Source organism: Centropristis striata, chromosome 9 (assembly GCF_030273125.1).
Source record: "Centropristis striata isolate RG_2023a ecotype Rhode Island chromosome 9, C.striata_1.0, whole genome shotgun sequence".
In the NCBI taxonomy this organism is placed as follows: Eukaryota; Metazoa; Chordata; class Actinopteri; order Perciformes; family Serranidae; genus Centropristis; species Centropristis striata.
Window position 1 is genome coordinate 36430616 of NC_081525.1, and position 15248 is coordinate 36445863.

The 15248-nt window shown below is 42.5% G+C and overlaps 1 protein-coding gene and 1 long non-coding RNA gene across 2 annotated transcripts; both read right to left on the bottom strand.

Annotated features, from left to right (window-relative positions):
• Positions 1 to 2475: 2475 nt before the first annotated feature.
• LOC131977225 (cytochrome P450 2J6-like) lies at positions 2476 to 12089 on the bottom strand. Its single transcript, XM_059340427.1, has 10 exons — positions 11939 to 12089; positions 7919 to 8829; positions 7641 to 7803; positions 5952 to 6101; positions 5702 to 5862; positions 5077 to 5253; positions 4259 to 4400; positions 3864 to 4051; positions 3641 to 3782; positions 2476 to 3172 (listed from the first exon to the last, which is right to left on the bottom strand). Exons 2-10 carry the CDS (start codon positions 8120 to 8122, stop codon positions 2991 to 2993), a joined length of 1509 nt encoding a protein of 502 aa, XP_059196410.1. The 5' UTR covers positions 8123 to 8829; positions 11939 to 12089; the 3' UTR covers positions 2476 to 2990.
• Positions 12090 to 12186: 97 nt separating this feature from the next.
• LOC131977235 (uncharacterized) lies at positions 12187 to 13555 on the bottom strand. The gene is made up of 3 exons (XR_009394868.1): positions 13156 to 13555; positions 12474 to 12740; positions 12187 to 12282 (listed from the first exon to the last, which is right to left on the bottom strand). It is a non-coding gene; the product is annotated as an uncharacterized LOC131977235 (long non-coding RNA).
• Positions 13556 to 15248: the final 1693 nt, after the last annotated feature.

Genomic DNA, 15248 nt, shown 5'->3' on the forward strand with positions numbered 1-15248 from the left:
GCCGAGGTAGTTAAAAAGCTGCCCGGCGGCAAGGCGCCAGGGTTGGATGAGATTCGCCCTGAGATGCTGAAGGCTCTGGACATTGTTGGGTTGTCATGGTTGACACGCCTCTTCAGTGTCGCGTGGAGGTCTGGGACAGTGCCTGTGGATTAGCAGACCGGGGTGGTGGTTCCCATTTTCAAAAAGGGGGACCGGAGGGTGTGTTCCAATTACCGTGGAATTACACTTCTCAGCCTCCCCGGGAAAGTCTACTCCAGGGTGCTGGAAAGGAGGCTCCGGCCGATTGTCGAACCGCAGATTCAGGAGGAACAATGCTGCTTTCGTCCTGGCCGTGGAACAGCGGACCAGCTCTTTACCCTTGCGAGACTTCTGGAGGGGGCATGGGAGTTTGCCCATCCAGTCTACATGTTTTTTGTGGATTTGGAGAAGGCTTATGACCGTGTCCCTCGGGAGTCTTGTGGGGGGTACTGCGGGAGTATGGGGTACCGGGCTCGTTGCTACGAGCTATCCGGTCCCTATATAACCAAAGTGAGAGCAGTGTCCGCATACTCTGCACAACGTCAAACACGTTCCCGGTGGGTGTTGGCCTCTGCCAGGGTTGCCCCTTGTCTCCGATTCTGTTCGTGGTCTTCATGGACAGGATCTCAAGGCGCAGCCGGGGGGAGGAAGGTATCCGGTTTGGTGACCTCAGAATTGCATCTCTGCTTTTTGCAGATGATGTGGTTCTTTTGGCTTCATCAAGCCGAGACCTCCAGCACTCACTGGGGCGGTTTGCAGCCGAGTGTGAAGCGGTTGGGATGAGAGTCAGCACCTCCAAGTCTGAGGCCATGGTTCTCTGCCGGAAAACAGTGGACTGTCCCCTCTGGGTGGGGAGAGAGGTACTGCCTCAAGCAAAGGAGTTCAAGTATCTCGGGGTCTTGTTCACGAGTGAGGGTAGAATGGAACGTGAGATGGACAGGCGGTTTGGTGCGGCGTCAGCAGTGATGCGGGCGTTGTACCGGACCGTTGTGGTGAAGAAGGAGCTGAGCCTGAAGGCAAAGCTCTCGATTTACCGGTCCATCTACGTTCCAACCCTCACCTATGGTCATGAGCTTTGGGTAGTGACCGAAAGAATGAGATCGCGGGTACAAGCGGCGGAAATGAGCTTCCTCCGTAGGGTGGCTGGGCTCAGCCTTGGAGATAGGGTGAGGAGCTCAGACATCCGGAGGGAGCTCGGAGTAGAGCCGCTGCTCCTTTGCGTCGAAAGGAGCCAGTTGAGGTGGTTTGGGCATCTGGTAAGGATGCCTCCCGGGCGCCTCCCGTTAGAGGTGTTCTGGGCACGTCCAACTGGTAGGAGGCCCCGGGGAAGACCTAGAACACGGTGGAGGGATTATATCTCTCGCCTGGCCTGGGAACGCCTCGGGGTCCCCCAGGAGGAGCTGGACGTTGTGGCTGGGGAGAGGGGCGCCTGGAATGCCCTGCTTAGCCTGCTGCCTCCGCGACCCAGCCCCGGATAAGCGGACGAGAATGGATGGATGGATGGATGGTATTTCATGTGATTTGTGACTGTTCAGACTTCAAAAGAGCCATCCAGTTCCAATCTGGATGGGCTAAAAATAGGATTTTGGCTGGCAGTCTGAAGGAGGCCTTATAGTCTGCGTCTCCCTTTGTCTTGTGCCAGTGTCTCATTTGTGTAGTGCAGCTCAGCCATAGTCCAAGTGTTGTCCTGCACTTGCTCTTCGTAAGTTCTATTCTCTGCCTCGATTTTTGTTTGTACTTTTTCTTAGTTTAGTGTTGCTGTTTAGTCAAGTTTCATTTGAATTTTTGATCTTGGATACATTTTCATAGTGTCCAGCTGAGCCTCCGGTTTTAAGGAGTGTGAGTTTTTCCTCCCTTGGGAGTGTTTTGAGTTTTCAGGTCATAGACTTTTGTTTTCCTCCTTGTGGAGTGATTTTTTTTTTTTTCCTAGTTTAGCTATCTCTTCCCTCCCTGTTCGGAGTGGTTCCATGTTTATTAATAGTCTTTCTTCCATTTTGGTTTTTGCTTTTTTCCTCTGTATTCATACATAACTTTCATAGCCTGTTTGGTTATCACTCAACTAAACAAAGTCTGCCTCTGAACTGTGATTGCTCTGTGTCTGAGTCTTCTTTGAGTCCAGGTTTGACACCTTTGTACACATGCTGTATTTCTGTGAAAAATGACAGCCAATGGTAGGGTGTTATTACTGTCCCGAATAAATTGTTTCAGTTAGTTTTTCACCAGCTTTAGGTATTGTTGGAACTAAAAAAGTGCACTTAGGAGAGAGTTCTCATTTATTTTTCTGGAGTGCGTTTGTGTTACCCATGGTGGTATCGTTAACGTTATAGTTGGATGTCTGAATCTGTGGTTTATGTCTGTCATAATCCCAGTAATACTGTTGTAATTGTTTTGTTGGATGGAATATTTTCTGCATTGTTTAAAAAAACAAAAAACAAAACAAACAGGGAACATTTATGAGTAAAATTTATTTGACTTACAAAAACATGGACATTTGGATCACCAAAACAACTAAAGGTGTAAAAATGTGATTCATAAAAAATGTCTGTAATCCATAAACACACCATAACTGATCTTGAAGGACACTAAATTATCAGTGAAACAATCAACAACAATTGAGAGCATCTAGGGCCCCAAAATCCATGAAACAACATTATTTTCTGAGTTCTTCAGTCTTATAGAAATTTTAAAAATCAGAGGTGATTTTAATAAAATCTTCAACCCAGCACAGGACAGATCAACCACATCACATTACACTTAAATCTGGCACTAAAGAAACAATACATGACATAAGGTTTTCGGTGTTGGCACAAGGAGAATACAAAAATTAAACTTTGAATAATGATTCTACATAATTGAAAAAATAAAGGCAAGTATCATTTTGGCAAATTATCTAAACCCTGTCACATTGACAAAGGAAGAAAAGCCTATTGATCTTTAATATATATATATATATATATTATTCAATGTTTGAGCTACTCTAGGCGTGAGGTTGCACATATTTCATATTGACATGGTGCCAGAGTGATGCCAAAGTCGAAATCCATGACAGGCTTCACTCCCGCAGGCATGGAGAAGGTGAAGTGCTGCATGAAGGAGGTGAAGAAGAGGAAAAGCTCCATCTTGGCCAGGCTCTCACCGAGACACAATCGCTTACCTAAAACAGGAAAACAAAGTGAAAATTGCTTTTACAGACAGTTTTGGCCCAGAGGTCAAACACATTTTAGACAACATAAGGCCTCCACAGGAAGTAAAATCGATGGCTGTTCAGGTATTATAAATTTTGTCCTGATTTTAGTTCAGATGTTTACCAAGATAATTATCCAGACATCAGAAAAGTTGGGCTCTGCTTGTATGGTGAAAAACAATGATGAATAACATTGTTGATATTGTAATTTGACCCTTATGGTATACCGTTGAAATACTTAACACAGAAAATGGATTACCAGCTCTGCAAACCCAAAGCTACAAAGTCAAAACAAAAATTACAAGCCTAGACTGAATGCCAATCTGCAATCATTATGTGGGGGACATCATAGTATACCAGTGTATCTGCAACAGAATCCAGGCTCCTGTACAAGCATGTAAAGACACTAATAAAACAAGTGACTGTGTTGCTCCTCACCAGCAGAGAACGGGATGAAAGCAGCTCGCTTCACAAACTTGCCCTCCTTGTTCAGAAAGTGTCCTGGGTTAAAGGTGTCGGGCGTCTCCCACTCAGTCTTGTCAAACAGCACCGAGGTCAGATTGGGGATTATTGTAACTCCCTGTGATTGGAACCATAATGACAATACATGAAGGCGTTACATGGTAGTGCATGTGAGAAAAAAGTAATTACGAGAACTGACCTTTGGGATGGTGTAGCCTCCCAGCTGGATGTCCCTGGTGGTGACATGAGGCAGGCTGAGGGGAACTATGTTGCCCATCCTCTGGATCTCATGTATAACAGCATCAGTGTAGGGCAGGTTTGCACGATCTTCCATGGACGGCTGTCTGGACTGTCCAATCACTCTGTCTATCTCAGCCTGGACCTTTTCTGTGTAGGAGAGGCAAAGGCAGAAGTTGTAGCAGTATTTAATCAACAAGCTGCAAAAGACATCAAGCACATTGCAGTACTGACACATTAGCACAGCTTCCATCAAATGACCTCACAGTTTCAGCTCATATCTCTGCTTGCCTTGCTAATATTTCTACATGGATGCCAGAACACCACCTTCACCTCAACCTCATGCCATTTCCTTACCCTGGATCTCGGGGTACTTTGCCATGTAGAGGAAAGCCCAGCGCAGGGTGGTGGATGTGGTCTCAGAGCCAGCCACAAACAGATTCAAGACACATATAATCAGGTTTTCTTCATCAAAAGTGTTGTCAGCCTGTCCCTTGTTCTGAGAATGTATATAAATACATGTGTTAAAACATACTGCAAATTCATTTAGGATAAATACATTGCAGTGTTATCACAGCCAGGGTAATAAAAAATTGTGATAGTTACTGCTTTTATTATTAAGTCTGCTGTTGAAGACAAGGCCATAAAAGATATTGATGTAGGGCAAAACCCTTGATAAATGTGCATATCTGAGGCTTGTACTACAGTGAGGTCATTTCAGGTTTCACCCTGGACTTTCAGTCCAACAACATTTGTTGGTTCACTTCTTATCTATCTCTTACCATAACCAGCTACAGAGCAGGTTATGTCTGATTTTTAAAAACACAAATCAGTTTTCCTGGATAATGACAGTGGTCCTGTGGAGTCTGGTGCGTTTTCCCATCAAGAGACATAGAATATTTGAAACACTAAAGCATTTTACTTCATGTTATGAAAGTAAACCGTCTCACCACTTTGGGCAGTTTTCAAATGAATAAATCTCACAAAGGATTAGCAAATGCCTATTAGCCTATTTTGTTTTTTAATTACATTTTTGACCATTTCTCAGCATTTTTGGAATCGGGATTGAAGGTGCAAAACCACTAGGTGTGATGTTCACATGAATTAAACATGAAAAAACATCTTCATGAACAAGTCGCTATAGGAAAATCAGAGCTACATCTAATGCCAATCACCGTGTTAATCTCATTCAGGTAGCAGTCGATGTAGTCTCTTTGGTCTGAGGAATCCCAGTTCTGTTTGTGCTCCTTGAGCTCAACTCGTATGAAGTCCTTTACATCTTTCCAGATGTGCAGGAATGTCTGATGTGGTCCTGGCAGACGTCTCATCAGCAGAGGGAATTCGTTGTAAAGCTGAAAAGTAGAGCAGATTGGACAATTGACACAGTCATGGCTGTACCTCTCTGGATTCTCAGTGTTTGTCTTTTTCTTCTTCTTGTTTTCAACATTTCCCTGTGTCTCTCTGTGTGTTTGTATATCAGTATCAGTGATTCAACTACACATTTGTCTTAGTAAGTTCGGACCAGTAGCAAGATTTTAGAAAAATGCATGTGTTGGGAAGTGTTGGGCAAATGAATAGTAAAATAAGACTTGGATTATACTGTGTGAGTTGTGTGAGGGTTTGTAAAAAGATTTTATCATGTAAACACGGTGCTCATCTACTTCAATTCATCAAGGATTTACTCTTTAGATCCTCCGTTCATGTAATATTTAACACAGGGTGTGTATTTGACAAAACAAAAACAGTTTAAAATGTGAAGTATTTCTTTAATATTTCATCAACAGCTTTAAAATGCTTTACCTGTGCCCAAATGGATCCTTCAATTTCGAGTGCTTCACTAAACCACCTCATCAGTTTCAGGAACGACTCATCACCATAATCAAAGCGATGACCAAAAACCAGGGAGCAGATAATGTTGGAGATAGCATTGCTGATGATGAGGTGTGGATTCAGTGGCTTACCTTCACAATTAAACAGAAAAGTAGATGTTTATTATGTGTTTGTGATTGTCTTCTATTCTTATATGTGTTGTTGTGGATTTACTATTTACCTTTATAGCTTTTGAAGTATTTTGCACAATATGTAAATTCATCCAAGATGACAGGTTCAAGAGACTTCTTGCCAAATCCAAAATATCTGAGTGTTGAAAGTGCAAAACGCCTCTGCTGCTTCCATATGTTCCCATTACTGAAAATGACACCTGATGGGAAATGCATCAAAAATAGATTTAAAAAAATATTTTGGATTGGAATCAGGGAATCAATCAGGAAAATGTATTTTGTATTTAAAACTAGAATTACCTTCCATTTACATATCTCCACCAACCAGATACTTTGCAGTTTACGTGACAAGTATTAATAACATCATTGTCATATAAATTGCTGCAAAGAAGCCACACATTCTAAAACCCAGCAGCACAGAAAACCTATACAGTCCTCACAGCTTCAAGGTGGGTACCAAAGATTATTGCCACCAATTCAATATCAGACCAAATGTGCCTAAAGTTGATCTTTGAACCTTTGTATATAATATTCCATCACCAAAAAAAGTTTCAACATTTGTGCCAAATTTTGTCACAAATAGCAATAAGTGCACATTTTTGAGTTTTGAACATGTATTGTGCGAGGTCACAGAGACTTTGACATCTGAACTCCAAAACTGAATCTGTTCCTCGGTGAGTCCAAATCTGAGCATGGAGGCCAACCAGGAAGTGCCTTTAGCCTGCAATTCACCGACCAACACCACCAACAGCCTCATTGGGTCCCATATTAAAAACGCAGGAAGATTTCGGGGAAAAAAGGGACATGTAACAGTTTTTTTAGATCGCTCTAACAAAGCTATTTTTTTATTTTTCTTGAAAAAAATCATATGTAGACGTTCAGGAAGAACTCAGGACGCTCAAAGTGAAGTCGGATCAATGATAGGTATTATGGTTTTGCCAAAAATGCTTTCTGTTCGAGGCCAGAAATTTCAGTCTGTCTACCTCTGCTGTCACTGTGCCGGAACAGGTGCCAGTTAATTCTGTTGATTGCTTTGATCTGAATGCCTTTGATCTTTGATGTGATTACAGTTACAGATAGACACACACACACATGCACGTAAGCATGCACACTCCTCACACATGCATACATATGCTTCAAACACACACGTGCACGCACACACATACACAGGTAACTTCATGTGATTTTAATTACACACACACAAACACACACACACACACACACACACACACATTTTGAGGTTAAAGGGCATAGTTTGAAATCTCTGAAGAATATCATCATAGTGTACACACACTGGCAGTAGCCCCCGTGGCCCTTTCAGAATTTCCCCAGGGGAAATTTTCTAGTTTAGTTTATTAGTGTAGATAGCTTTCAGTGTTTTCCTCCTTTGGAGCGACTTTTATTTGTTAGATCATAGGAGTTTCATAGCCGTTTTCTTTCACTCTGAGGTTTTCCTTGCTGCCTTTTTGAATAAAGAGATTTTAGGTTCACCTGCTCTGCATCTGAGTCCTGACTTAAGCCCGGCCTGACAAACACAGGGTGGATGGACAACCATCATGCTTGTTAAAAGGGTGAAACAATGAGCTTAATAAAAAGTATGGACTAACACATAGTGTAAAACTGACTAGGGGCAAAGCAATGTGTCACACAGTGTGTTTACTCAACAATGACTATTAGTATCACAGGAATCACAATAGTAGCAAGTTGACAGAGTTACAAAGCATTTTATGCCCTCTCACCTTGTCCATGAGTTACGTCGTCAATTATAGCTTGGTATGGACGGTCCACCAGGCTGTCTCCCTGAGTTACCAGAGCTTCTTTGAGAACCTCAAACCGGTTTAACACCACCATCCATGTCTGACCCATTCGCAGGCTGTACACGTCTCCATATCTTCCTGCTAACTGTGAGTGGATTTGAGAGAGGAGCATGATGGTTCATTTAACAGACAACAGATACAGTCCTGTCAGTCAACCTGTTGTATTTAATAGTATATATATTTGACATCTATTGATCTACCTGTGTCATACTCTCATGGAGCCTGTTGTGATCCACAGTGAATATGTTGCCGAAAATAGGAATTGCACTGGGTCCAGGAGGGTAGGTGTTTGGCCGACGGTTCTTAAGATAATCAGCAGTGAGGATGAAAACTACAGTGAAGAGCAGCAGACTTCTGACATCCCAGTTAACAAAATATCCAAATACAGAGAAGATTGAATCCATTCTGCAAACTAGCTCAAGCCTGTGTAGCTACAGCCTATGCTTTCATGATCTTGCAAGATAAAACACTGTTTTTGTGTTCCCAACATCAGCCAATGAAAACACTTACCTTTCTCTTGTGAGGGAGAGGCTTGATCTTATTGGCTGTTGGCAGCACAGCAAAAACATACTGGTTGCACTGGACTTTGATATCATTTTTCTATTTCATGGTGTGACTAAGTCAAAGTTTAATTTCATCTGATATAAGAAAAACAGGCAGCCAGATACTTATTCTCCCTTTGTGTTCTCATTTCCCCACATCTCTAAAGACTAGGTAGGGTTAACCAACACCTACTGCCTAGAAATGTTATTCCTCACATAACTTCTTCATCCATGTTAGACATGTTTTAGCAGACACACATATCCTCAGTCCATTTTCTGGTAGGGGAGGGGTCAGGGCTCTGTGCCATTCAAGTTCTTTGAAATGAGATTGGGGGGGACCCCTTGTTTCCTGTTATTTGAGTCCATTTTAGTGAAACGTTTTGGATTTGACTGTTGGCATTGGAATGGTCCGACATAAAAAGGAGCCAGCTGTCTGGATTCCACTGTGAGGGGAAGGTCCTGCACACCAATCACACGCAGGTGGCAGGATACCCTCAGGTTGAGTTAGGGGGCTCTCCAGCTGGATCTGCCTAAACAGGGCATCAGGCTTGATGTTCTTGTACCCAGCTCTGTATGACAGGGAGAAATCAAAACAGTTAGAGAATACGGCCAACCAGGCCTGGAATTTTGTCATTTTAGGGGCAAGGCCACTTGGCCTTTTGTGTTGTCAATTTTTTGAGGGCACAAAAGCCAAAAGCCAGGGCACCAAGGCCATAAAATAAAACAATGATTTTAAGTCCACATCCATGATGAATTTAATTTAAGGACTATTAATGACGTTTCTGAGGAAGATTGGAGTCTCAGTCAAAACTGTAAAGCAGGTAAAGAAACATCTTCTTGTAAAGTAAAATGCATCAATCTGGTGCACTTTGAGAGCTAAAATAGAGCAAACACCGCACAACATTTTTCACATTCGGGAGATACTGTATTATAGAATCTTGGTTATCCTATGCTGTGTCATATTTATTGCTGTCAACATGCTTTCCACTAGGACACAGGATAATTTTTTTTCCATAAAAGCCCAAATTTGGTGGCACTGTGCTCTTATTTTGAAAGCTGCATGCGTTTAGCGACAGGAAGTTATTCAAAACAGTAAGTCACTAGCCTGGGTATACCCATGCTGCCTTGCGCGCTGGAATTTCATTTCGAACCTCCAGGCAGTCTGGAAACCAGAGAGGTTTCTTAGCCCTGTTTTAGGGATCCAATCACAGAACGGGGAAGGACGGCAAGACAATGACGCGTACTACTCGGCAGACGGAAGCTTGTAGTTTTGTAGTTTTCTTACGGATCCAACATGGCTGCAGCAGATGCGAAACTCTCTTTAGCTGCAGATGGTGTTTTAATCTACCAACTAGCGCCGCTACTAGCCCCGCTAATAGCGCCGCTAATAGTCCCACTACCGTAACGCCGGTGATCTGGCTACGAGCCGGGGGACAGTGGAGCCGCTGAGAGACCTGCAGCAGCTTGTTTATTGCCCATAAAATCAGTGGATGTGTGGCTGAATGACATGAGGGGGAATAAAGCGTGAAAATAAATAATCTTGCAGAAAGCGAGAACTGGAGAGGCAAAGCAGCAAGCAACACTCTCACAGACACACACACACAACAAACATCAATTTCTGTCGCTCTACATACGTCATCTGATCTGATTGGCTAAGAGCTACCTACAGACGCTTTTGATAGACATTCTAAGCGCCCAATAAACGGCTCCGGAGGATCGTAAACCACGCCTCCTCTACGGAGAAATGAACGGCTGGTTTCCAGACTAATCTCATTTGTGATTAGTCTGGTGTTAGCCAGGCTAGTAAGCCACAGTTTAGTGTGATTAAAACAACTTTAATTGTTAGCTAATGTAAGCTTGCGGCTACCGAACGTCTCGGAGGAGGACGGAGAGTTGGGTCGGGGTTTTGACTGACTGACTGGTGACAGACACTCTGCTGAGGCAATGGAAACACAACGCCAAATAACTTTATATTATGAATCATGTAAAAATACTTTCAGCCGGTGATCTGGCTACGAGCCGGGGGACAGCGGAGCCGCTGAGAGACCTGCAGCAGCTTGTTTATTGCCCATAAAATCAGTGGATGTGTGGCTGAATGACATGAGGGGGAATAAAGCGTGAAAATAAATAATCTTGCAGAAAGCGAGAACTGGAGAGGCAAAGCAGCAAGCAACACTCTCACAGACACACACACTGGGGTGGGGTATCAAGGCCACCGTGGCCTCAGGGCAGGTTTTTTTTCAAGGGCACAAGGTCAAATTGCTAGGGCCATGGCCCTTGTGGTCCTTGTGAAATTCCTGCCCTGGGACCAACACTCATTGAGCTTCACTGCCAACAGTTCCTGGTTCTCGATGTCATAATTGCTCTTTGCTGGGGACCACTTCCATGAGAAGAAAGCACACGGGTGAACCTTCTGAATCTCGGAAAATTCATCATTTTTGTCAATCATTTCAGAAAGTGAAACTCATACATTATATAGATTCATTACGTATAAAGTGGAATATTTCAAGCCTGTTTTTCTTGTAATTTTGATGATTCTGGCTTAGAGATAATGAAAAGTCAAAACTCAGTGTCTCAGAAAATTTGAATATTGTGAAAAAGTTCGATATGTGAGTCCACAGTCAGTGTTGATTTGGGGCCATGTCGTCTGCTGGTGTTGGACCACTGTGTTTTCTGAAGTCCACAGTCAACATAGCAGCCATCTAGCAAGACATTTTAGAGCTCTTCATGCTTCCACAAGCTCTTTGGAGATGCTGATTTCATTTTCCGGCAGGACTTGGCACCTGCCCACACTGGCAAAGGTACCAAAAGCTGCTTCAATGACCATGGTGTTACTAGGCTGGACTGGCCAGCAAACTGGGCTGACCTCAACCCCATAGGAGTCTATAGGCTGTTGTCAAGAGGACGGTGAGAGACACCAGATGAGCTGAAGGCTGCTATAAAAGCAACATGGTGCTGTAGGCTGATCAGCTCCATGCCACACCGTATTAATGCAGTAATTCATGCAAAAGGAGCCCAGCCAAGTATTGAGTGTATAAAAATGAACATACTTTTCAAAAGCATGACATTTGTGTTTAAAATATCCTTTCTTTTTATTGATATTATGTAATATTCTAATTTTCTGAGACACTGGGTTTTGTGTTTTCATTATCTGTAAGCCATAATCATCAAAATTACAATAAATACAGGCTTTAAATATTTCACTCTATGTGTAATCAATCTATATACTGTATGAGCTTCACTTTCTGAAATAACTGACAAAAAATATTGAGCTTTTTCTGTGTTTTATATTGTTTTCTTCCTGCTATTTTAGGTTGTCAACAAACAGTCCAGTTAAAGGGGACAGGTATCAGGGTGGCCTTTGGGCCACTGTTGCTGCTTTTTTAAACATGCCCTTTGGATTCTGAAGATGTTGTGGATGACTGTCCCACCCTGCCCCTGATGTGTACCTCAATGTGATATGCCTACATCAGGAGGAGTGTTGTGTCCTTTGACTGAATTCAGGTTTTTCACGTTTCTTTTCAGGGTTGTTTGCACATCATTTTTCGGAGGTGTCGTCCTGTGTCAAGTCTAGCAGTGTGCCCAAATTTTGTATTTTTTTCTCCCTGAATCCAGAACTTGCTAACAGTACCGGACTCAAGTACTACAGTCGTGCCACTCTCGAGCTTTATGACATACCTAGTTGATGTAGTCTCTTTGGCTGAGGGAGCCCCGTTCTGTTTGTGGTCCTTAATCTCTGCTCGTATGAAGTCCTTTGCATTGTTTCAGATGTGACTGTTTGATGTGGCCCTGGCAGACGTCTCATCAGCAGAAGGAATGTGTTATAAAGCTGAAATGTAGAGCAGGAAAATGTTGCACAACAATTATGTACTGTTTTTAGATTTCATCAACATCTTAAAAATGCGTTACCTGTGCCCAAATGGAAGCTTCAATAATTCAAGTAATTTTTCTTCACCGTACTCAAATAGATGACCAAAAACCAAAGAGGAGATGATGTTGGAGACAGCGTTCATGAAGATGAGCTGTGAATTGAATTGAATTGCTTACCTAATTAAACAGAGAGTAAGTTGTGCATTTGTGATTGCTATTGTTTTCTGTAATGCTACTTTTTTTGGGGGATCAGTAGAAATAAACAGCAATAACTTGCAACATGCAACCGTTTCATGCAATAGTCTTCGTGTATTCAATTTTTTATTTTTTTATTTTTTTTTACCTTTAAAGCTCTTGAAGCCTTTTGCACAATATATCATTTAATCCAGAATGACAGGCTCAAGAGATTTCTTGCAAAATCCAAAATATTTGAAAGTGGAAACTGCAAAACGCCTCTGCTGCTTCCATGACTCCATGATCTTGATATTGACATGGTGCAGGAGTACTTTGCCATCTGGAGGAAAGCCCAGCGCAGGGTGGTGCCTGTGGTTTCAGAGCCACACATAATCAGGTTTACTTCATCAAAAGTGTTGTTAGCCTGCCCCTTACCCTGAGAACATATATAAATACATGTGTTAAAACATACTGCTAAATAATTTAGTACAACTACATGTGACTGCAATTACAGGCTGTTAGGATAAATTATAATGATTACTTTAGAAAAATAGCTTGTAATCTGCACTGGATTTATATCTTTAAAAATGGTTAAAATGCTTCACTTTGTTAGATTAAATAGGTATGCTGTTGCCTTTAAAGACAGCAAAAATTAACATGTGGTCTTTGCACTTCTCAACAAATACCAGCCAGGAGTTTACTTACAGTGAAATCATCATGTCGGTACAACATTTTAGTAGTTGGTAGGTAGGTGCAAAACCAGTCGGTGTGAAATTCACAGGAAGTGTGACTAAACGTCTTCCCGAACAACGCACTAAAAGAAAAACAGAGCCAAATCTATTGCCAATTACCTTGTAAATCTCATTCAGGTAGCAGTCGATGTAGTCTCTTTGATCTGAGGGATCCTAGTTCTGTTTGTGATGTTGCCCACAAAAGGAATCGCCCAGGGTCCTGGAGGTTAGGTGTTCGGCAAACGGTTCTTTAGATAATCTGCAGCGAGGATGAAAACCGCAGTGAAGAACAGCAGACTTCTGACATCCCAGTTAACAAAAGATCCAAACACAGAAAAGACTGAATCCATTCTGCAAACAAGAGCTCAAGTCTGTCGTAAGTGAAGCTTGCGTTTTCCTGCAAGATAAAAGTTAAGTCAATTTTATTTATAAAGCCTAATATCACTAATTTTCCTCAGGAGCTTTACATTCTGTACAGCTTTTGACTCACTCTTTCCTTCAACATCACCTGTGAGGGAGAGACTTGATTTTATAAGATTCTACTGGTTACATTGGACTTTGCCCTCTGGAAAATGTTAAAAAAAAAAAAACTGGTCAGTGCTGCTCCTCTGCCAATCGGCAACCAATATGTGAGGAACACTGTGTGCCAGTATGCTGGAACAGGATCAAGGCTCCTGTACACCAGTTATCAGTTAAAAACATTAATAAAACAATTGAGAAATTTGTGGGTGTGCCTTGTGAAGGAAATTTGGTGTTTCCTGCATGGTGGGACATGAAGTAGGCGGCGACCTACTTGATATTCAAGATGCAAGGCATTGTGGGAACTCACTCGATTACACCATGAGAGAGGGGAACATGTAGACCAGTGGGCTCTGGCCTGATGTGATGTATAGAGCAGGAAGATAGGGCCACATTGAGGCTTGCTGAAGAATCAATGCTGGTAATTAAAACAGATATAAGTCGAGCGGTGTATGGGACTTTCTTGTACTGTAAAAGAGCCATTCGGAATTGTTCGGTGTATGGAATACGAATGTGCTAATAAAACTTGCTGAACAGAGGATTGAGTGCTTTGTGCTTTTGTGTTTGGCCAGCTCACCCATTAACTTGTGTAGTTGTCAAAATTGCCACGACAGCCTCTCCTCTTCTTTCCCCACTCTCTTGTTTTCAGCTCTTCCGTCTGTCTGTCTCTGTCTGTAACTGCGTGTGTATGAGGGCGTGTCCTGTGGTGCTGCTCAGCCTGCACATCTGCCTGCAATCATCTCACCACTGCTTCAGCTTAGTGATGGCTGATCGAGGCTTTGTTGAAGCTTCGACACTTTATACAAAACGTGGTTCATTACTCGAAGCTTCAATGACACACAGTGCTCCAGTAGGACATCTAGTGGTCAATAAAATGAAGTGCAATCGAGACGTGTCATTGATTGGTTCATGGATTTGTTTTCAACTACACTACTTGACTGTATGTTTCGAGTCGATAGAACAACAATATTGCTAGTAACGTGGCGTCCCGGTGGCTAACACTGGTAGAGCGCGCACCATTATGACAGAGTCCTTGCTGCAGCGGAGCTGGGTTTGAATCCGGCCTGAGGTCCTTGTGCCGCATGTCCTCCCCTCTGTCTCCCCCTTTCTATCTATTACTTTCAATAAAGCATGAAAAATGCCAAAAAAAATAAGCTTAAAAAAATAATAATATTGCCAGTAATAATAAAGACATTAACTATTGAAGACCATGTTTCTTATTTGATATGTCTGTTACCCTATATAGACTTCACTTTTGTGTTATGAAACATTTAAATGGTGCTGCTACATTCATACATTTTCACATGGGGCTGGTGCAAATGCAGATTATATTATGGATTTTGGCAAAGAATGTTTTGGGGTTCATTGGTAAAGAGGTTCATGGGTGGGTGGGGAAAGAGATCAGCGAGGTAGCGGTTCACTTCCACAATGGTGTTGGTGATTCGGTGACGTTCGAAGCACTTTGCTGTTTCGAACGTCACCAGTCACGTGACCAAACCACGCCTCGGCACAGTGCTTCGGGACGTTTGCTTCATGAGCTACCGCGCATGTGTCGGAGCTTCAAGTGTCAGCGGACCATCACTACTTCAGCTTGTCAGCCCTGTTTGCAACCCCATGTAACCTTAAAAAATCGTACTATTTTAAACAAGCGTTAAGTATGTAACTATGGTTCTTTGAAATCTGGATGACTGGCA